General features: G+C 39.1%; 1 protein-coding gene across 6 annotated transcripts in view; it reads left to right on the forward strand.

Annotated features, from left to right (window-relative positions):
- fwd (phosphatidylinositol 4-kinase beta fwd) overlaps positions 1 to 21,592 on the forward strand; it is a 148,657-nt gene extending 127,065 nt beyond the window's left edge. For all 6 annotated transcript variants that reach the window (XM_045766521.2, XM_045766519.2, XM_069315175.1 and 3 more), the window contains exons 4-12: positions 1,600 to 1,871; positions 3,623 to 3,750; positions 4,686 to 4,919; positions 5,288 to 5,537; positions 6,365 to 6,624; positions 9,916 to 10,091; positions 11,632 to 11,850; positions 14,526 to 14,779; positions 19,164 to 21,592. In XM_045766521.2, the coding sequence (XP_045622477.1) occupies positions 1,600 to 1,871; positions 3,623 to 3,750; positions 4,686 to 4,919; positions 5,288 to 5,537; positions 6,365 to 6,624; positions 9,916 to 10,091; positions 11,632 to 11,850; positions 14,526 to 14,779; positions 19,164 to 19,348 (1,978 nt within the window). In that variant the 3' untranslated portion in view covers positions 19,349 to 21,592. The remainder of the gene's footprint in view (positions 1 to 1,599; positions 1,872 to 3,622; positions 3,751 to 4,685; positions 4,920 to 5,287; positions 5,538 to 6,364; positions 6,625 to 9,915; positions 10,092 to 11,631; positions 11,851 to 14,525; positions 14,780 to 19,163) is intronic.
- The last annotated feature ends 2,385 nt before the right edge of the window (positions 21,593 to 23,977 follow it).

A 23,977-nucleotide genomic window follows, 5' to 3' on the forward strand; every position in this document is an offset into this window, starting at 1 on the left:
GTATTTACTATTTTCTGATTTAGGGCTTCTATCCCTCTTACTAATGCTCTTGCATCAGGATTTAGTTGGAAGAGGAGTTCACCAAAAGTCATGTTGTTTTCAAGGTGAAGAAAAGAATTGAATAACTGTATTATAATACATTGTTCGGTTGCAGCCGTCTCCTTCTTTTCTGACGAAGAACAAGACAGCGAGCGTCCGGAGGAGTCCTTGCGTTATTAATGCTTGGTTGGTTAGGCAGGGGGTGCATGATGTGTTGTTTGCAGCTTTTCGCCGTTACCTGCACGCCTCGGCTTCTGTGGCCATGGACGTGCTTTGGGTTGATCCAATTTCCCTCATTCCTTGTTCCAGGGTTTGGGTCTCTCAGGTTGTCCATAAGGTTATTAAATCTAGCCAGTCACGGCAGCTTTGGCCGCCGTGTTTGGGAAAATATCCTGGGCTGACGTTTGGGCACGGGCAGTTTTGGAGGTCGATCAGGGCCCTGGCTGCCCGTTATTTGGTGAATGTTCCGAATCCAAGTCGTTCTTGTTTGACCTTGGGCTGCCGGTTGCAGCCAGTTAGCTCATTTTTTAGTTGAAGCACGTGGTGTGGCCACCTCCTGGGTAAGTCTCTCTTACTTATCTTTGGTTATGTAACTCCAGAGAGCCACAAGGGCTCTCACAGAAAAGCAGCATTGAATGTAATGGAATGCCATTTTCTTGTTGAGCCCGGGAGGCTCCCAGGCAAATCGGCAGTTTCGTTTTTGATGCTCAGTCTCCAAACTGAGGAGTGTGACAGCCAACGTCTGGGGTCTAGGGCCCCCCCCCCCCCGGGTGAGTGGGGGGAGGCACAATCTGGGAGCACTGTCTGAACATTAGGGGTCTACAGCTTTTAAACACCCTCCCATTAGAAATATTGCTGGAACAAGGTGGATGCATTCAAGAGGAACTTGAATAAGTTCTTGCAAGAAGTGTCGGACCAAACAGGCTGTAGTGGATATGTGGGCCTGCAGGCTGCTTCAAGCAACAGCTTGTTGGACCAAGTTATCAAAAGTCAAGTCTGGCCTCAGGCCGGGCTCAGGGAGTAAAAGAACTCCCAGAACCCCTCCAGGTATGTTAGTGCTATTGGCCCATAATTTTTTTTGCATTTGCTATACCACCATCTTTGTGACATGGCGTGTTTTCCACTGTTTTCAGTTTGTGCGGATAACACCAGGATCTAGGCTGTCTCCAAAATATGTTTAGGGCCTGTGATAGTGGTGTTTGCAATTTTTGATGAATGTAAAATTCCAGGAGTACTCATGCCTGGTTGATAAATTAAAAAACCTGGTTGGTTTACACTGAGACTATTAAACAGTGTGCCTGACCTCATTTTACACAATTTCAATACATAAACGATATTGAAAATGGAAATGTATTGGAAATGTACCAGAACTCCTCTATCAGAATTTATCTTGTAATATTTGTTATTCTTTCAGGGTTTATTTATGCTGTAATAATTTGTACTTTAGTTAAATAAATTTTATTTCATAAATTTTGTACTCGTAATTTTTTGTTAACAAAATGTAATTACTTACCTCATTTATTTTGTGCCCAAACTAAACCTAGTTTTTTTGAATGCCAGGCCAAAATCCGAATCTATTGGAAGTTTTGCAATGGAATCCAAATTACAAGTGTGCCAACAACGATCTACCTTGTGTACCAGAATAAAAGAGCACCCAAGTCCAGGTTCCAATCCAGGATCCCCCGTCACGGAGCTGCCGCCACCATTTATCGCGAGAGTAACTTTCCCAGCCCCATCTCGCAAGTCTCACCAGCGCTCAAGGTCAGATGCTACTGCGGCTCTCTCAGCTCAGTCCAGTTCTTCACGGGGACACAAGCGCACCCAGTCATCAGGTCAGATGGATTTCTTGCTTTTAATCTACTGGTATAATTATTTTGTCTGTACTGTACATAGTGTTACTGCAATAGAAATTAGGTCTTACTCTGAATACTGCACTCCATTCAAAATAAACATTGCATTAAACACGCTTTAGTATCCATTTATAGCTTCATGTACAGTATATTTAAGCGATCTCCAGAAAAAAATTTATTGGGTAAGATCTCTTAATAGCTTGTTGCTAAATAAAGCTGTTGCTACTTGCACTGAAATGGGGAATGATCATACCTATTGTATTGATCAGTTCGTAAAATTCTCTTTTAAAGATCACGAGAGGGTGACTAGTTATTTTCTCCTTGTTTAATGGGATAGTATTGAGTATTGGGGCCCCTTAAAGTTGGAAGAATTGTCTCTTGGCATATCTATTGCACCTTTTTCAGTGGTGTTATTTTGGAACCAGTCCCTACAATATTTTCTAATTGTAAATAATTACATTACTAAATGTATCTATTGCCTGCACACAAGGGAATGAAGATTTTGACATTTTAAGTGACCCCAGTAATTTATATTTGTATTGAAAGTATTCAAGACATATCTCTTCTGTTCTACAGTTTAGCAACTTTTTTAGCTTTGAATGGGGCTGTTAGTGTGCAACAATATTCCACCCTAGAGAACACTATTATTTAAAAAATTTCCATCATTGGCCTGACGTCTCTTGTTTGAATGGCTCTTGTTATTCAGTCAGTCATATTTCTAGCAGTTGTAATAGCTACTTTGTTCTTCAAAATAAAGATCTTCCAACATGGTTTTTCTTTAATGTTATTTATCTGCATTTTATATGTTTCTATTTTTTGCTTTTGTTTTTTGGATGTTTGTGGATTACTTAGTAAAGTATTATCAAATGTGGAGTTGATACATCACAATAACATGGCTGAAGATATGATGACCAACCCACACATCAGAAGATAGAGAAAATCGCTTTCATGCAGATCCACAGTGAAATAGGAAAGGAAGATGAATGTTTCGGCTGTTTAAAGCCGTTGTCAACACCAGACTGACTAGGAGCAAACAGCTGTTTTAAACAGCCGAAACGTTCATCTTCCTTTCCTATTTCTTTGTGGATTTTCCGCATATATGTATGTATGTATTGGTGTATATTGGTAGCAGGTTTTCTTTTATGCATATGCATGTTTCGATCTCGCTTCATGCAGATCGCCGTTCAATCCCCGACTGTCCAAGTAGTTGGGGCACCATTCCTTCCGCCCCCCCTGTCCCATCCCAAATCCTTATCCTGACCCCTTCCCAGTGCTATACAGTCATAATGGCTTGGCGCTTTTCCTTGATAATTCCTTCCTTCCTTCATACAATATTATTTTAATATTTTATGTAGGTTCAATGAGGCTTTTTCTTTAATCTTTTATTATTACCGCTTAAATCCTTCTGACCACTCTTACTATAGAGTTACTTACTTCTGACCACCTTAACTATAGAGTTAATCTATACCTTATTCTGGTTAATTCTTTCCCCAAGGAGATGGTGGTCAGGATCTTGTGTCTTCCTCCACTCTTTCTTTGTGATTTCTTTCAGTCAGGTGTTGACAAAGGCCCAGATCGGCCGAAACGTTCATCTCTCTTTCCCATTTCTCTGTGGATTTTATATATATATACATATATATACTGTGTGTGTGTGTGTGTGTATATATATATATATATTATATTATATTATATTATATTATATTATATTTCAAACTTGTCTTTTTTCTTTTAAGGAAGCCTAAAAAATTGTCTTGGTGACCTCACTTCTGGCCGAGCCTTCGATAATGGTTGTTGCTGTTTTGATTCTGAAGAAGCCAGATGTAACTCTCTGCGAGGAAAAGCTGTTGAGTGTCACTGTGGAGTAAGTATTTCAACAGGAATATTTATTGTTAATGATATAAAGTTTATTCTAACAGTTTTCACTTTTTTCTGGGGGGAGCCCCTTCGGCTCCCTGGAGCTATCCAGGCTGATTTGTATATTATTAGACTTGGCTTCAGTCAATGCGTATAGGTATGGAAGGAGATGAGGGTGTTCTACGTATAATAGGCCTACCATGAACACCTGATGTGGAGGGAACACTGTCGTCATTTTCCTCTGGCCATGTGACACACTGCCACTTGCCTCGGCATGTTGCTGGGGGCAGTAAAACCCCGCCTAGTAACATCCTCGCTGCTCATACTCGGGTTGTCAACATGATTGGGAAGCACTACTTTCTTTCATACTGAAAATTAGGGCAGATAACTATATGATACAAACTTTAAGTGAGGCAAGACTATTGGGAGAGTAAAGGGCAGGTTTTCTTTTCATTAAATAATCATAAGTGATTATATAGCCATTATGCAAATAGTCTTAAGAATTTCTCCCATTTTTTATTCTGATGATACGAAGAAGACCAATTGGAAACACTGTATTTGACAACGCTGAGCTTATGATTTATTAAACTTGTCCATTTCTTTTTCCAAGGTGTAAATAAGACTATGTATGATGAGCTAGTAGTAGTCAGTGAAAGAATTAGGTTTAAGAGCTGGGGGTTTCTCTTGATAACAGTGTTTACAGTTTCATCAGCAAGTTCATCAGTCTCTCTACAAATATTAATATGTACATAGAACACTCTTTGTTTGCTTTTACTTAAAATAAAAATATTTGCTGTACAGTATGTTTTTAACAACTCCAACAGCCTGTGTAATACAAAATTTGCTAGAAAAAACATTATATCACAAAGTTTTACAGTAGATATTGATCAAATGTGTTGAAAATTTCCTAAAGTTGTATTAATTTTAAATATTTTCATTCAGGCACCGAGATTATCGCCAGAGTTGGAGTTTGTGCGAGCTCTTATCACTGTTGGTAAGCGCCTGGGAGCTCAGCCCACCAAAGAAGCCAAAACCTCTCGATTACTTGCTGAGCTGTCGGTACTAAATTTAAACTTACCTGCGCGTGTGTACCTGCCTTTGTGTGCCACAGAGATGCACCATCATGTTGTCCGCATCCCACCGCAAGCTGCTGTTGTGCTGAATTCTAAAGATAAGGTGTGATTATGATAATATTAGTCTCGCCTGCAAAGTTAATGAACTTTTACATTTTAAATTCCATTCATTATTTACAGATCATTTTTTACAACATAATTGAAGATTGGATTTAATCAGTTGCATGCTTCGTGCTGTTTGAAGTTTAAGTTCTGTACTGAAAGATTTTCACAATCAGTTCTGTTTATTTTTAAATACTTTTCTTTTGACAGAAGGTAAAAAGTAGTACTGAAATATTTCAGAAAATTAATCATTTTTTGACTACAAAACATGTAGTCTTAATTATATGATTGTATTCAAAGACAGAATATTCAATTTATTTGTGAATATAGAGTAAGTTTAAGACTGTACACAATTCCTTTTTTATTCAGGCACCATACATCATATATGTTGAAGTGTTAGAGGTGGACAACCTAGACACTGCTCCTGTCCAAGCAAAGCTGACCCACAGTCTGCGGCACACTCGCTCTGAGGAAAACCTAGTCGACTCTCCTGCATCTACCTCCTCCTCGCAGCTAGACCTTACTGCCACGCCAACTACCACTGCCACTGCCACTACTAGTGGCCTTGGCTCTACCTCTTCCATTCCGTCTTCACTCAGTTCACCTCACTTGACATCTGGTAATTTGCTATATTTATGTATGCAGGATTATTGATGATGTATGTCTGTCTGTAGTACTCAAGATTGTCAGTTTAACAGTCCCTAGATCTTGAGACATATTGAAGTTTTAATACACAGCTAGGGTAAACAGTAAATGGCAGGTATTTTAGAGACTACTGTACTGTGAGTGCTGTTGTGACTCCTCATTTTTGGCTCCTGCCTCATCTTGCTCGGGCACCTGCCTTTTCTTGCTCTGAGGCTGATCCTGGCTTGAATCTTTGCTGATAAGGTATTATTTGAACTTGGTATGAATGTGGTTGTTAATACAACTTCAGGTCATTAGTTGATTAACCAGAAATTGTTTCAGACATCTTTTCTACTTGTATAAGCTCTTGTCTGTCTCTGCCAGGAATTTCATGTCAATAAAAATATATGTAATACATTTTATTTCTTCTATCTGCTCCTTTGGCTGGTATAACTACTCTCTGGCATCTATTATTTATATACATCATCTTGTGATATTTAATGAATGGCTTTGTGGAGTATATCTATGAAGGAACTTTTTTTTTTTTATTGGCATCTATTGGAGAATGTAAGATGACTTAAAGAATAATAGTTAACACAGGTCAACAAAATTCTGTAGCACTCAAATTACACTAGCCAGCTCGTCTTGTTCATTTTACCATTAACAAGCAGCAATCATTCTGGAGAGTATAAATCCAAATTTTTGTAATGTTTACAAAGCATGGATAATATTGTAGCATTTACTTCTGAGTGTGTCCAACTGTGTTTTTATATTTCTCTCATCTCCAAGATAACAGAAATTTATATGTTTAATATTTGCAAGGTTATATAGATGAATCCGACTGCTGGAGCCACGAAGATGACGAGATCAGTCAACAGTACTACAGACCTAGAAAACTAAGAGACCGTGATACTATATCCATGATGTCTTTAGACTCTTGTGACTCGAGAGAATTGACCAACAGAGAAGCGGCAGACATTCGCCGACGACTCTCCGAGACCGTAAATGCTCCCAAGACAGGATTTAAGAGAGACCCAGAAGATCCATCAGCAGCAGCTCTAAAAGAGCCTTGGCAAGATAAGGTTTGTATATGTTTCCCGTTGTCTGGAGATAGTGATAAACATTCATGGCCCTTAACATGTTTAATTGTTAGTGCATACAAAATCTCTTATTTGAAGACCACTGGAAGAGTTTAAGGAAGAATATGATCAGTTTCATTACAATGTATACTAGGGAGTCAGATGAAAACAAGGATCTCTTGGAATGATTTAATACTTTTTAGTTCAACCCATCCTCCAAATTGACAGTACGGTTTAATGCTAAGAGTAATAAGTACATTTCTTTACTGTCATACATAGTACATAATTGCACTTATGGGGCTGTTACATTTACCTCCTCATTTATTCTCCTCGTTTTCTGTTAAGACACTTAGAATTTTAGGATGAAGTTTTCAAATTCAATTCGCTTTATATAAGTTTTAAATATCAGGAATTTCTTTTTCAGTTTTATTAAGCAATAGAGATTTTATACAAAATTTGAACATATCCTGAGTTACTTTACAATTTGCTGATATTTTGGTTTTATTAGTTTTATAAAACTGTAATATCAATATAGCTATAGGTTAAGTACTAATTGTAATTAAGAAGCAATAAAATGTTTATCTTCAAACACTAAGACGGTTAGTTGAGGTCATGGTTTTCTATTCAGCTTTTCAGGTAAACTCAAATATTCACAATATATTTGACAGTACGATTTAATACTAAGTGAAAATAAGTACAATTTCTGACTGCTATGAATAGTACATAATTGCACTTATTTGTGCTGTTACATTTACCTCCCTATATTTGGAGGACGGGCTGAATGAGTTACAGATTTGCTTGATTTATGGACCACCTATTTATTAAATCATTGGATTTAATGACCAATTTTGAAACCAGTACTCGCCTAGTTGTGTTTGTGGGGGTTGAGCTTTGGCTCTTTGGTCCTGCCTCTTAACTGTCAATCAACAGGTGTACAGATTCCTGAGCCTATTGGGCTCTTATCATATCTACATTTGAAACTGTGTATGGAGTCAGCCTCCACCACATCACTACTTAATGCATTCCATTTGTTAACTACTCTGACACTGAAAAAATCTTTCTAATGTTTCTGTGGCCCATCTGGGTACTAAGTTTCCACCTGTGTCCCCTTGTTCGTGTCTCACCTGTGCTAAAGAGTTTGTCTTTATCCACCCTGTCAATTCCCCAGAGAATTTTGTAGGTGGTTATCATGTCTCCCCTTACTCTTCTGTTTTCCAGGGATGTGAGGTTCAGCTCCCTTAGCCTTTCCTCATAGCTCATACCTCTCAGTTCTGGGACCAGTCTGGTGGCATACCTCTGAATCTTCTCTAACTTCGTCTTGTGTTTAACTAGGTGTGGACTCCAGGATTGATCTTACATAAGTGGTATACAGGGTCCTGAACAATCCCTTACACAAGTTTCTAAAGGCAGTTCTTGTTGGCCAGTCTAGCATATGCTGCTGATGATATCCTTTTGATGTGGGCCTCTGGAGACAGGTTCGGTGTGATATCAACCCCCAGATCTTTCTCTCTATTTGACTCTTGCAGGATATCACCTCCCAGATGATACATTGTATTTAGCCTTCTGTTCCCTTTGCCTAATTTCATTACTTTACACTTTCCTGAATTGAACTTTAGGAACAATTTTCTAGATCATTCCACCAGTTTGTCCAGGTCATCCTGTAATCTCTGTCTATCTTCATCTGTTTTGATTCTTCTCATAATTTTTGCATCATCAGCAAACATTGAGAGGAATGAGTCTATACCGTCTGGAAGGTCGTTTACATATATTAAAACCAGGATGGGTCCAAGTACAGAGCCCCTGTGGAACCCAGCTAGTGACATCTCGCCACTGATGCTTTCCCCCCTCACAGTTACTCGCTGTTTCCTGTTGCTTAGATACTCCCTTATACACTGGAGCACCTTACCCTTTACTCCTGCCTGTTGTGCATTGCCTTCCAAATCAGTATCTGATTCATTATCAGAATCAGTATCTGATTCTTCATGTACAAAACTTACCATTCAGTATGAACAGAAGATAGCCACTACTGGAAATACCAAACTTGCCAATGGATATATACAGTGATGGGGGGGAGGGGGCAATTCTGTTTTTTTGTGGCAACTGATCTTTTGATTGCACCCATATTTTATAAATATAAATAGCTCACATAAAGCAGTCTTAAATGAGATGCTATTCATTTCCCATGTTTAATTGGAAAATTTTACTGCACTATTGTCCCAAATATTTCTTGCGCAATCCAGCCTCAAAATGTTATTTCGGAAAGGCAGCGCCATGATCCCCAAACAGTGTAATGTGAACCAGCCCCAATGACTTTCACCCTCCAAAAACTCGTATACTTTAGATTTTATATGAAATAACATAGGAACATGAGCCATTCAATATTTAAATTAATTAATTAAGGAGATATGATCTCGGCTACAGTATTTTGGAATACAATTTTGGGCACCTCTCTTGAGCCAAACTTCATTATCCGTTGAATGAAACCCATCAAAATTTGCCATTTTCTTAATAGAGACCAGACACACGATTTTCCCCGAATGTTCCCATAGACTGTCACACATCCCAAACTCTTATTGTGGTTAAAAAAATTTAATGGCGTATTTTAGAAGATGGGATCAGTATTCAGTTCTTCACTTTCAAAATGAAAACTACCATATATTTTTAAAACGATGCCCATCAACTTTCTCACTCTCATAACACACTTACTTTGGATTTTTTATAAAATGTTGTGTCAACTGGATGCAGTTTAAGAGAGTCAGGCTGGTCTATAAAGATAGCTTCATGAAACAGACATTACAATGTATATTATTATTGAGAGTAAATCCCTGGAGAGGAAAATATGGTGAATATAACCTTTCCTGCAAAAAGGAGATAACTTGTCAGTAGCATTTGCTCTCCTGGTTTGTTGCCCACTTGTAATGTCTGAGAGCTTTAGTGTCACTATCTAGATTTTGTAGTGTATTATGAATTTCACCACCCCCTACTGTACTGTAATAGGAGTATTGATGAGAAGTTTCTTTATTTTCATTTGACTCGTCCTAAATGATAAAACAGTCAACTACTGCTATATAGGTTACAATAAGTAGTAGCTCAACTTAGGAAATCTTCACCAGTGAAGCTTGGTCATGAAGCAAATGTGTTGCAGGAAGAATTATTCAAAATACTAGAAGTATAGTATAAACTTTCTGAACTTTATAGAAAGAATCAAGAGTAGAATTACAAGAAATTTAAATAATTTTATATCAAGATATTTTCTTGTCAGATCATAATATACCTCCTTTGGTACAATTGCAGGTGGAACGTATCAGAGAAAGCTCTCCGTATGGACACTTGGCATCTTGGCGTCTGCGATCGGTGATTGTCAAATGTGGAGATGATCTGAGGCAAGAGTTGCTTGCTTACCAACTTCTCTGTATGTTTCAAAAAATATGGATTGAAGAAAAAGTATCATTATGGCTTAGACCTTATAAGTGAGTATCTGTGTTATATACTGGCTAAAAGACAGTTAACAAATTCAATATTGACCTTTTACATCTTCCTCTTAATGGGGTGGGGGATGAACTCATGCTGTGTTGAGATTGCTTACCATGACAGATGTGAATGAGGAGCTGTATCAGGGACAACAGTGATACAAGTGATAATTGTTATCACAGCAGTTATTAAATGTTGTACAGCATCTTGGTCATTCTCAATTACCATTATTCACATCTGAAACTGTATACATAATTTGCACACAGCATAATGGCAGTGTAATGGCTCTTTAACATTACAGTTCAATCCTTTTCTATTAGTGTCTTTGCGCCATATGCTCTGTGTGTCGGCTAGAAATCCATAAGCACTCAATCCGATACGAGGTGGAAGTGTTTACCAGAGGCACCCTCTTTTATCCTCAAAAGCCCTGCATGTTATTTTGGTTTATAATCTTTTCATTTAGTGCTGTTAGGTGCACCGCATAAATAATAAGAAGAGTACAAGTGTGGAAAAGTGGTGAGTGGGTTCAGGAAGTGCTTAGTGGGTTTTGGGAGCCGCTTGGGTGTAATGTGTGGCGGGGGTGAGAAGTGGAGGACTAGTACTGTAATTACATGACTACACTATAATCAACACTGCCTCAATGAGCCTCCCTCTCCAACTGATGTGGACAAGTGCCTATTGGGTGCAGGGAGAGGCTAGGGGTATGAGAAATAACAGCAAGTGTTGGGTTATGGAGTAGTGGTAAGGAAAAGAGTGAACTTGAATGGGAGGCTGCTATCTGCTCACTGATAAATTGCAAGTGGCCACTGAGTAGGAGTGACTCAAGTGTTGCTGTACTTTATTTAAAGTAAGCATTTGCACTGAATTTAACTGTTAAATCATTTCCCAGCATAAATTAAAATAAAATGACTTTATTAATGTGAAAATCCATAATAAAGCTTCAATGTTGTTAATGAGAAAATCGGTAGTAGCCACGAGGAGGATTTGAACCTGCTCACTTGGTCGAGTGAGTTCGAATTTTCTCACTCGCGTATCAACTACATGCAGATATGTAAATATTTATACCATATAATTAATCATTAAATCACTTGCCATGTATTCCCACCTTCCTGGCCTTCCTCTTCTCTACTACCTAAAAATTTAATTAAACCCCTCTTCACCAATCTACTATCTTTCATTTGTTCAACATTAATTTTACTAGGCAAGTGATTTGTAGAAAGCATTCCAAACTTGCAGATTTGTTTGTCACAAATAGAAAGTAAAGCAGTAACATATACATGAAAGTATATGTACATGAAAGTGTTTTCTCTTATAAGACGACATTGATTTGTGTCGATACACAATATTATTTGCTATTTTAAATAATGTTTTTATATACATTACACTTTTTTATATACATATAAAAAAGTATATGCATTTTTATATACATTTTTTATATACATTCTATTTTATATAACTGGCACTAGCATTGTGCTGCTGTTTTTGGTTTTATGTATTTATTCCATATGGTAAAACATAAACAAGTTTGTTATATTGCAGAATCTTGGTGCTATCAGATGACTCTGGCATGATTGAACCCATTGTCAACACGTGTTCATTGCACCAGATCAAGAAAAACAGCAAGATGTCTATGTTGGAATATTTCATCAAAGAATTTGGAGATAAAAATTCTGAAGAATTTCTTACAGCACAAAGAAAATTTGTTGAATCTTGTGCTGCTTACTGCCTTGTTTGTTACATTATTCAGGTTAAAGATAGGTGAGTAATGAAATGTATGTGTGTGTGTGTATGCTTTGTTTGTAGTTACTGGATGAGAGCTATGCTCGCTGTGTCCCGTCTTCATATGATGCTTTGAAACTACTGATGGTTTTGGCATCCACTGCCCTCTCACTTAACTTGTTCCAACCTTCTACCATTCTCTTTACAAAGGAGAACGTTCTAATAATTATTGGCATCTTTATTTCCTTAGCTTGAATCTGTGACCTTTTTTTTTGTAAGTTGTGGGTTTAAAAAATTCCTCTTTAGCAATTTTGCTGTCAATTCCTGTTAGTGTTTTGTATATATTGATCATATTGCCTCTTTCTTCTATCTTCTAGCTTTTTCATATTTAAAGCCTCTAACCACTCCTCGTAGCTGTTGATTTTCAGTTCCAGAATGTGTGTGTGTGTGTAGGGGAGGGGGGAGTGTTTCTAATATGTTTGTCTTATGGCAAATCTTTAAATTTTAAAAATTATATTTTGGTGTTTTACTAGGTGTGGGTTTCATGCTGGAATTGCATACTCTAGGACTGGGCTAGCATATGCTGTGTATATTTTGAAGGATTCTTTGGTCAGGTTCTTAAATTTTTGCCTTAACCCTTGTGTGGCTCCAGGCTATTTAGCATTTGTCACCCACAGGTGCATACCAAAAAAATAAAATATTTTTTCTTCTAAACCTGTTAATTTGTGTTCACTGATCACGGGGAAAAATAATAAAAAAATCATAAGTGGCATATATTGCCATCTTTAGGGTGGGGAAGTCTGGCAAAAAACAGGCGCTGACTCAGCGTGCGTCCCAGATGGTCTGTTGTTCGCAAGCTGTCAAGCAGGAGTGACCACAAAGAGATAATTACCTAATTATTTCAATGTCTCCGATTGATTTTTCGTAGTTTTTTCGCTGTAATGTTATTCAATAGTGTGTAGTGTGATATATTTATATAATAAAATGAGTGAATCATTGCTGTACTCAAAAATATGTTGATTCAATTGTGTTTATCAAACAGTGAACAAATACTTTGTCGGTTATTACACTATATACACAGGTTATATATAAGTATCTTCATGTTTTGTTCACCATAATGAACCACTAAGTTGCAGTTATGAGTCAAAAAGTAACAAGGAGTGACCGCCACACACCAGCCAGCCACTCGCTGCCACTCACTCCCTCAACACCTCACTCGCCCACATTCTCCTCCCACCATACTGTTTTTGCTTTTATTCACAATATACAGACATTATATATAAGTATCTACATTCGTGTTCACCATAACGAACCACTAAGTTGGTACGCTGAGTGGCAGTGGCAGCCAGTGGCAGCCCGCCACTGGCTGCCACTCCCTCCCTCTCTCACCTCACCTGACTCGCCACGTTTCTCCTCCCACCATACTGTTTTTGCTTTTATATACAGACGTTATATATGAGTATTTGCATGTTTTGTTCACCATAACTATACATCTAAGCTTGTATGGTGAGTAAAGGCACAAAGCATAGCTACTCACACAGTCAGCTGGTGGCGGCCACCCTCAAGGCCAGACGCACTAATATTTCTCCTCCAACAATACTGTTTGTGGCGTTATTACGCTATATACGCACATTATATATAAATATCTACCTGTTTTATTCACCATACTTGTACAAGTAAGCTGGTATAGTGCCCAAAGACCATAGTGGTCACCAGTAAACATGATAAGTCGTGCAGACAACGCACCTCCCTCACCAAAATGGCGGCTCCCCAACCTACTCCTATTGCTGTTATTACACTCTATACACACATTATATATAAGTATCTACATTTGTGTTCACCATAGCGAACCACTAAGCTGGTATGGTGAGTGCAGTCAATAAAAAGGTGGCCACACACAGTCAGAAGACAACACCGCCACCCTCCCTCCCACAGCATTACTCCTCCCTCCATGGAGCACAGCGCTAAATATCACCACAGTCCTACTATTATCAGGATCCTGGTGTTGCTCACTCAATACTGAGGCCCCTCACCCGGGAATTTGGCCCAGGATTTTTTTTTTTTAAATGAAGTCTGTTTACAAGAGAGTTTACTTGAACAACATGGCCAAGTACCAGCCTTTTCTTGTAAAGTTGTTGCCCTCTGTGGTCCACTAGTCCATATATCCATTATGGTCTACAGGTCCAAAATATTCATTATAGCCTGTCTGATCCAGTACTTTCTGCAGGAACTTGTCCAACTCCTTGAAAATTTCCCCTAATATTTTGACAATATTTCTTAAATTTAGTGGAAGGAATTTAAAAATCTGTGAGAAGTTGATGCTTATAGATAATTCCCTGATTGAACTTGTTGCCCTTCTACTTGCACTGGATCTGCTTTAACAGGATGAGAAAGGTGTAGATAAAATCCACTATGGTGATACCTGTAGTTATTGTAATTACTGGCCTATAGTGCCAAGGGCTAGGCATTCATTTTATACCTGCATAGAGGTATGAAAGTTACAGCCCCGCTCCTGTGCCAGGTAAGTTCACCATAGGCTTACGATAGCCTGTGCTACTTGGAACTTTTTGTTCCGAGTAGCTGAATCTAAAACAACAACAGAGGTGAACTGTTATCCTCTTATTAGAATGAGGGATTTTTTTTATTTGTGAATGCTTCTATAATAACTTTTCCACATCTTATCCTTGTAAATACATTGTGTTTTTGTGTTTCAGACATAATGGAAATATTTTGTTGGACAACGAGGGTCACATTATACACATAGACTTTGGTTTCATGCTGTCGTCATCGCCCCGTAACTTAGGGTTTGAGTCATCCCCGTTCAAGCTGACACAAGAGTTGGTGGAGGTGATGGGGGGAGAAAACTCAGACATGTTTGCATACTTCAAGATCCTGCTCTTGCAAGGTCTTATGGCTGCCAGGAAACATAGTGAGAAGATCCTCTCCTTGGTTGAAGTCATGAGCTCTGGTAAGTGTTGGTGCCAGTCATAAATATATTATGTAATACACTAGCAATGGATTTTACACACACACACACACCTTATCACATTATCACACAGGCTAGAGATAATTGAGGATATGCAAAAGAAATATGAAGAAAAAGTGCTTAAATTGGAAAAGGACAATAGAGCGTGAGCTTTGCACTCTAAAAGGAAGTATTCTTCGGCAAGGAAAGATTATTACTGCATTAACGGACAAGGTAACAAATCAGGAGGAACAAATCAAGGAACTAGTGAAAGAAAAATGAGGTATGGAAAGTGAAGAGTGGTGACTTTGAAGAAATAAACAAGAAAATAATCATAGTGAACAACTCCAAGGGAGCCTGAGGGCTATCATAGTTAGGCAAGGATCTGCAACTGGAAACTTCATTGACAACTCACATAGTGGTTAATAAAGAACTAGAAAAGTATAAAGAAGAAATATAAAGAGACGTATGCGCAAGTTGTAAAAGAGAAAGAGACGATTAAGGAAGTGTGTTTGGAAGTTAAAACCGGAAATGACAAACAAGAAGTGGATCTTAGGCAAGCAATAAGGAAAGAACTGGTTACCAATAGTAAACTGGTACAAAACACTGTAGATAGAAGTAAGTCCATAGTAATTTTTGGATGTTTAGAGAAAGAAATTTCATCTAGAGTGGACAGAGCAACAGAAGAGATGAAAATCATAGAAAAAAATAGTAGGATTAGGAGAAGACCTAAATTCAATGGAGCATGTCAGTGCAGACGATGAGTCACAATAACGTGACTGAAGTATGTTGACCAGACTACACACTAGAAGGTGAAGGGACGATGACGTTTCGGTCCGTCCTGGACCATTCTCAAGTCGATTGTGACCATTTTCACAATCGACTTAAGAATGGTCCAGGACGGACCGAAACGTCGTCGTCCCTTCACCTTCTAGTGTGTGGTCTGGTCAACGAGCATGTCAGTGATTTTAGGAGGATAGGAAAATATGAGAGAGACAAGAACTGCCCCTTAAGGGTGACGTTTAATAGTGAAGTACAGTATGACAGAAGTGCTTCGGAATGCCAGAAAATTGCAATGTGACGAGGATGGCAAACCTTGGTCAATAAGACAAGACCTCTCAAAGGAGGACAGAAAAGCTGAAAATAAACCTCATTGAAGCAAAATGTCTAAATGGGGATAGAAATGAAGATGGGAATTCTTTTTTCTACAAAGTGTCAGTGACTGGAAAGCTTGTGAAATGGTACATAAAGACAAAGCAACAAAATCATTAAAGGAAGGGGGTGTAAAGAACAAAGGGAAGGGGAACATGTTCCTGAAAATAGTATATATGCACATAGATGGGGTGAGATAGAAAATATTGCAGTTGAAGGATATACTTCAGCTCAAAGTCCCAGATATTGTCGCATTAACAGACGAAACTTGAAGAAAATATTTTAAGTGAGGTCGTATTCCCAAGGGGCTACTCAGTTTGAAGATGTAAACTAAGAAGGGCAGGGAAGGAGTGGCTGTGCTGGTGAAAGAACACCTGAAGGCAAGAGAGTTAATATTTGAAAACCCTCGAGATACTGACATAATGGCATTGCAGGTCTGGAATCAAAATGACAAGCTGATAATTTTAAATGCTTACAGCCTACCAGCAAGCAACACATGGACAAAGGAAGAACTGGATGACAAACGAGAGGGCCTCATGATGGTCGTGAGAGAGATTATGGTAAGAGCTGACAAAGATAAATCCCGATTGTTGGTACTGGGGGACTTTAACTTTAAGGCAATAGACTGGGAGGCCTACGAAGCAAGAACGGAGGACATTTGGACAGGCAGGTTTGTAAACCTCATCTTGGAGACATTCATGTATCAACACGTCAAGCAGGCCACAAGAATGAGGGAAGGGGATGTTCCATCAGTACTGGATCCAATATTCACTAGAAAAGTAGTAGTAGTATTTGACATCCAGTACCTTCCTCCCTTGGGAAAGAGTGATCACGTCCTCATGGACATTAAATGCGCTTTGCGATATAATCTAGTTGAGAATGGGGACATTGAAACAGTTGTTAAACTTGATTTCAAGAGAGGATGCTATAGGGAATTTAGACATTTTTTTCATGGGTATAATTGGACAGACTTGTTGCTAGGCAAGGAAGCGAATAAGATGTATGCCATATTTTGCGAAATATGAGATGAAGGCACACAAACATTTATACCAAAACAGTGATGCAGACATAGGGAACAGGGTTGGTTCAACAGAAATTACATGAGAGCCAGAGATCAAAAGACACAAGCATGGAATCATTATAGGAAGAGTCCAAACCCTCCAAACATACCAACGATACAAAGATGCGAGAAATAACTACACGTCGGTAATGAGAGAGGCAGAGAGGAACTTTTGAGAACGGTATAGCAAACAAATGTGAATCAGATCCAGGCCTTTTCTATAAATTCATTAAAAGCAAGCTGCAGATAAAGGATAAGACAATTCAGAGGTTGAACATGGGGGACAGATACATGGAAAGTGAAAAGGAAATGTGTGAAACATTAAACGAAAATTTTCAGTGTGTTTGTACAAAATGAAATCTTCAGGGAACCAGACACAATAAGAATTCCAGAGAACAACATAGAGCATAGAGGTGTCTAGAGACGAAGTGAAACAAATGCTCTTGGAGCTACGTAAGAACAAAGCAGTTGGCCCAGATGGGGTTTCACTATGGGTGCTAAGAGAATGTGCACCTGAGCTCAGCATACCACTTCAGCTGATTTTTCAGACATCCCTGTGTACAGGAGTCGTAGCAGATGTGTGGAAAAAGGCTAACATAGTTCCAATCTACAAAAGTAGCAGCAGGGAAGACCCCCTCAATTATAGACCTGTATCATTGACAAGTGTAATAGTCAAAATATTGGAAAAAATAATTTAAATGGGTAGAACACCTGGAGAGAAACAATATAATATCTGGCACAGTATGGTTTTCGATCTGGAAGATCCTGTGTATCAAATTTACCCAGTTTCTATGATCGAGCCACAGATTTTACAGGAAAAAGATGGTTGGGTTGACTGCATCTATCCGGATCTAAACAAGGCTTTCGACAGAGTTCCATATAAGAGGTTGTTCTGGAAACTGGAACACATTGGAGGGGTGACAGGTAAGCTATTAACATGGATGAAAAATTTTCTGACAGAAAAATGAGGGCAGTAATAAGAGGAAGTGTATCAGACTGGAGAAATATCACAGGCGGAGTACCACAGGGGTTCAGTTCTTGCACTGGTAATGTTCATTGTCTACATAAACGATCTACCAGATGGAATACAGAATTATATGAACATGTTTGTTGATGATGCTAAGATACTGTAATGGGAAGGATAAGTATCTTAGATGATTGTAATGCACTCCAAGAAGACCTGGGCAAAATAAGTATATGGAGCACCACTTGGTAAATGGAATTTAATGTAAATAAATGCCATGTTATGGAATGTGGAATAGGAGAACATAGACCCCATACAACCTATAAATTATGTGGAAAATCTGTAAAGACTTCTGATAGAGAGAGATCTAGGGGCAGTTTTAAATAGAAAACTATTGCCTGAGGACCACATAAAGAATGTTGTACAAGGAGCCTGTGCCACACTTTCTAACTTCAGAATTGCTTTTAAATACACGGATGGAGAACCACTAAAGAAATTGTTCACGACTTTTTTTAGGCCAAAGCTAGAATATGCAGCGGTTGTATGGTGCCCATATCTTAAGAAGCACATCAACGAACTGGAAAAGGTGCAAAGACATGGCACTAAGTGGTTCCCAGAACTGAAGGACAAGAGCTACGAGGAGAGGTTTGAGGCATTAAAGATGCAAAAACTAGAAGATAGAAGAAAAAGAGGCACTATGATCACTACATACAAAATAGTAACAGGAATCGATGAAATTGATAGGGAAGAATTCTTAAGACCCAGAGCTTCAAGAACAAGGTCATAGATTTAAACTAACGGAACAAAGCTGTCTTGAGAAATTTAAGAAAATTCACTTTTGTAAACAGTGTGGTAGATGGTTAGAACAAGTTAGGAGAGGTGGTGGTGGAGGCCAAAACCATCAGTAATTTCAAAGGGTTATATGACAAAAAGTGCTGGGGAGACGAGACACCACGAGCGTAGCTCCCATCCTGTAACTACACTTAGGTAATTACACACACGTTCTGGTCCAAGAGTTAAAGCTTAATCCTTCATGCACAAATAAGTGAGTACACACTTTCTCTCTTTTACATGTGCCACTTGTGGAAATACAATTTGGAGAAATAGAGATGATTGCTGATATTTTATACTTGGCTCAAAGTCTGAACCAAATTAGGGGCTCTGAACAATGTTAATGCTGTCAAGTAATTTATTTTGTATTTTCTTCCCAGGTTCCAAGTTAGCATGTTTCCGTGCTGGAGCTTCAGTGGTACCAGCTTTAAAAAACCGCTTCCATGTCAACATGACTGATGAACAGCTCCAGGCTCATCTGGACTCTCTAGTGTATAATGCCATTAACTCTATTACTACCAGACTTTATGATGGCTTCCAGTACTTCACCAATGGGATACTCTAGCCTAGAGAAGGCCTGTGCCTTTGTACAGTGAACAAGTGACATGGAACAAGTAGCATAATGCAAAAAACCATGCAACTTGGTCCAAGTTGGTATATCGAAAGTGAAATGATTTGGTCATATAGGCTATAGTTGGTAATAGGTGTGACCTGGGCCGGGTAGTGTGCAGCAGAACTAGTGAAACTTGTTGCAGGTAGTACAGTATACAGAAGTACTGTACTCTTATAACTTGGTCCATGTGTTGTGCTGTAGCAGGTCTGAGGTAACACGGTCCTACCAGTATATACCAGAAATGATGATGATTGGTCCAGGTGGTATGCATAAGCATTTGAGAGCCCTAGGTCAAAATGTCTAAATACTTGGGTTACCAAGATTTCTTCTCAGTACATTTTCTGAAAGGTACAAGTGCTTGTAGAGGACAATGCTCATTGATGATACAAGTCATGCTATGAATTTTACAAACTGGACAGTGAAAAGATTATTAGTGTAGTGAAATGTGTACAAATGTGAATTACAGAAAATTGTAGAGATAACCAAAGAAAAGAAGTGAAGTCGAGGCAGCAGGTAACAAGAAATCATTTTCACATTGTCAAGTTACACATTTGATTACTGTATCTTGGTATTTTCTCAAGTTCTACAACATTGAAACAAACATCAATTCCATTACAAATTTATATTTTAACAGGGCTGTCCAGTTCTTGTCTGGACATCTCAGAAGTACTCATTATTGTTTTGTTAATATTGTTTGCAGCTCAAAATGTTAGTCATGGCTTGGAATCCATATTTTTTCCTATCTTCTGTGAAATCAAAATTATTAATATTGGTTTCTTGGTTTGTGCTTTGCATTTTTATCCTTTTCCAACTGCATTCCTGATCTAGCTGGAGCATAAGGTTCAGTATTATTAGTAATGTTTTTTATAGGTGTCCAGGATTCATTGTATTTTTATATGAAACGGAATCGTTAATGTCGATTTTAAAGAACTCGGCTGGGTTTTTTAGAAGTTATTCTATAAATAACTATTTACAGAAGCTTTAACCACTCACAAACCAAGGGTTATTGTCCCTATATCAGTGCCAACCAAGTGAGGGGTGTTGGCATAGTCATGTGTCAGTCTACCAAGTAAGTGTGACATTAGGCTTAGCTACACCGTGTTGTAGTACAGAATGAAGCGAGAATGTTTCTTGGATGAATTTAATATCAATCTAGTAAAGGTATAATTAGTTTGGTCATAATGTCAGCTGAATGCATGTGTAAATAATGGTTTCTTTAAAATGGAATGGTTTCTTTCACCAGGTGTGTGTGCATGCAAATGCCAGTAAGCCTTTTTTCAGTGGCATCAGGTTGAGCATGTAGCAATAGACTGTTTATCAAACCAAATGCTTGTTGATATCAATCCATTTAGAGGCGAGTCAGCTGTCTTTGTACTAGCTCACATGTCGGTGTTACGTGAGCATTCGTACAGATTCATGTAAGGTCGGTAGGTCAGAAGGGTTGATTCTGGTTCACATATCGTCAGAGGAGTGAGTGTATTGGTGCTAGCTCATGTATTTGTCATTCAGGAGTGTGTGAGATACTTAGCCTCGTGTCACTGTCAGTACCAGGTATTCTTACCCCATCATCTGACACTCGCAAAGAGGAAGGTAAAGAGTATACATACATTAATCCATTTACTTAAAAAATTGCATTCATTCATTTTGTATATTTTTGCCTGTTTTGTACATCAAGTTATTAAGCATTTCCTTATTAGGAAGATTTTTTATGCAGTGTTACATTGGATTAATGAAGTGTATGGTGGGTGAAATATGGTGCAGCCTTCCCTGCCTCACCCCTCACAGGTCTCTCATGTCTGCATACAGTATGTCGTCCATTACTCATAAAGGATAGCTAGATCACTTTTGTAATACATCATGAGGCTCTTGTATGCCAATATATTATTATAAATGCAATGATTTTGTTCCTGTCAGACTTTTTGCTTGTATTTGTATCATTGTAAGTACTGTAAATAGCGAGTATCGGCAGGTTCAGAAACTTGCACACAGTAGTTGCCACAAAACTTGCAGGGGAGGTGTGGGTGGGTGGGTTTACAGCTTCTGAAAAGTTATGTATTATTAACATGCTTGTGATGCAGCCAAATTGAAATTCTACTTAAATTTAAAATTGGATGAGGGGTTATGTTTGTGGTAACTCCTGGCTCTGTCCTGTTGTAAACATATTTTGTTCTCATATTCAATAAACTGTTAAGAAAATCAGTATTTTTATTTGGACATGACTTACACATTCTGGCACACTGTATTCAAGATGTAGATAGTCATGCTGAGAACATTGTGGTCTTGAATAGGTGGCTTCATGTAAGCTAAAGTAATTTTATATTCTTTCCTGTATACAAAATTCAATGTTAAAGGAATGTCTAAAATGATTTTAATTCTGTTAGGTAGAGAAAATTTGAAAAGCAGAAGTACAATATGTATTCTGAGAGACCTCTATTAACATCAGTGGCCCCAAGACTGTTCAACATGCTTCCACTACACACAAGGAGCATAACTGGCAGACCCCTCGCAGTTCTTGGACCTCTCTGACCTCTCAGAGGGGTCGTGCCAGGGCTCGGGGATCTGAGCGAGGTGGACCCTTGGTGCCATTTTCGGAACAAGCACATCAAGCTGAAAACTTCAAGCTGATATTAATAAAGTTTTCGACTGGGCATCAGAAAATAACATGATGTTTAACAGTGATAAATTCCAGGTACTCAGGTACGGTAAAAATGAGGACCTTAAACATAATACAGAGTACAAACCACAATCAAATGTACCCATAGTAGGAAAACAGCATGTAAAGGATTTGGGAATAATAATGTCTGACGACCCAACGTTTAAGGAGCATAACCAAGCAAATATTGCGACAGCCAGAAAAATGATAGGATGGATTACGAGAACTTTCAAATCCAGGGATCCCATCACAATGGTTGTACTCTTCAAGTCACTTGTGTTGTCCCGTCTTGAGTACTGCTCAGTACTCACTTCCCCCTTCAGAGCAGGAGAGATTGCTGAAATAGAGGGAATACAGAGAACATATACGGCACGCATAGATGCAATAAAGCACCTAAATTATTGGGATCGTCTCAAAGCCCTCCAAATGTACTCACTAGAAAGAAGACGAGAGAGATATCAAATAATATACACCTGGAAGATACTGGAGGGCCAAGTACCAAATCTACACAGTAAAATAACAACGTACTGGAGTGAACGACATGGAAGAAAATGTAGAATAGAACCAATGAAGAGCAGAGGTGCCATAGGCACAATCAGAGAACACTGTATAAACATCAGAGGTCCGCGGTTGTTCAACGTCCTCCCAGCAAGCATAAGAAATATTGCCGGAACAACCGTGGACATTTTCAAGAGGAAACTAGATTTATTCCTCCAAGGAGTGCCGGACCAACCGGGCTGTGGTGGGTATGTGGGCCTGCGGGCCGCTCCAAGCAACAGCCTGGTGGACCAAACTCTCACAAGTCGAGCCTGGCCTCGGGCCGGGCTTGGGGAGTAGAACAACTCCCAGAACCCCATCAACCAGGTATCAACCAGGTATCCTTCGGAGCCTGCATTGTCTGGTGGGTGCAATTCTCGCTCTGCTCGTCAGCAGCTTCTCTTGAGGGGTGTCAGCCTTTTTGCGGATCTCCCTGTTGACAGGGCATTGAGGGGAGGGAGTTAGCGCTGTTTGCCCATGCTTGGTCCCACAATTCGTGGGTGTTTTGGGTCGTGTCTTCTGGCCTATGGTGGCATTGGGCAGCTCCTCCTTAGGGGTGTTCGGGGCTAGCAGGGCAGGCTTCTTCCCCTTCACTTAGGTCATCTTGGAGTGGGTGTGCTTGGGGGAGGTCAAAACGACCTTAACCCTCGGGTAGGTTTCCAGTCCCAAAACTGGACTGTGCGGATCTTCGGTTCATTCTGGACTTGTCCCGTCTGAACCTCTGGATTCCCTACTTTCGGTTGACCACTCTGTCCCAGGTCTGTCTCCTGTTGGAGCCAGGGTGTTGGATGGTGTCTCGACCTCCGGAACTCATATTCGCACGTCCCACTTCACCCAGGGGTTCAGGTTAAGCTATAATTAATGCAGGACAGAAAATAGAAGCTTTTTCACCTTTGGAGTTGTAAAGCAATTGAACCTCCTACCCGCCTCGGCAGTAAATGCCAAAAACGCTGCTGAATTTCAAAATCCAGCTCGATAAAATCGTCAGAACAAATGGTTGGGGGGGAGGGGGGGACCTCACATATGCCACCTGTTTGTAAAAAGAACCAAGATAATTTTATTATAAATATTAACAAGAGTTGCTACATGCTTGTACAGCTACTAGAACGCGGAGCGTTTCGGGCAAGTCCTTAATCTTATGTTCCCTGAAATACGACCCCCGTGAAGAATTGTTTTAACAACTAGGTACCCATTTTACTGTTGAGTTAAACAGAGGCTACAGTTAAGGATTTGCACCCAGTAAATCCTCCCCGGCCAGGATACGAACCCAGGACAAAGCCCTTGCAGAATGCCAGGCGAGCGTCTTACCACTACACCACGGAGACTAAAATATTTTATAGTACACCTTAAACGTAATTCATCAGGGATATGATCATTTTCTATAAGCAATA

Source organism: Procambarus clarkii, chromosome 81, assembly GCF_040958095.1.
Source record: "Procambarus clarkii isolate CNS0578487 chromosome 81, FALCON_Pclarkii_2.0, whole genome shotgun sequence".
NCBI classification, from domain to species: domain Eukaryota; kingdom Metazoa; phylum Arthropoda; class Malacostraca; order Decapoda; family Cambaridae; genus Procambarus; species Procambarus clarkii.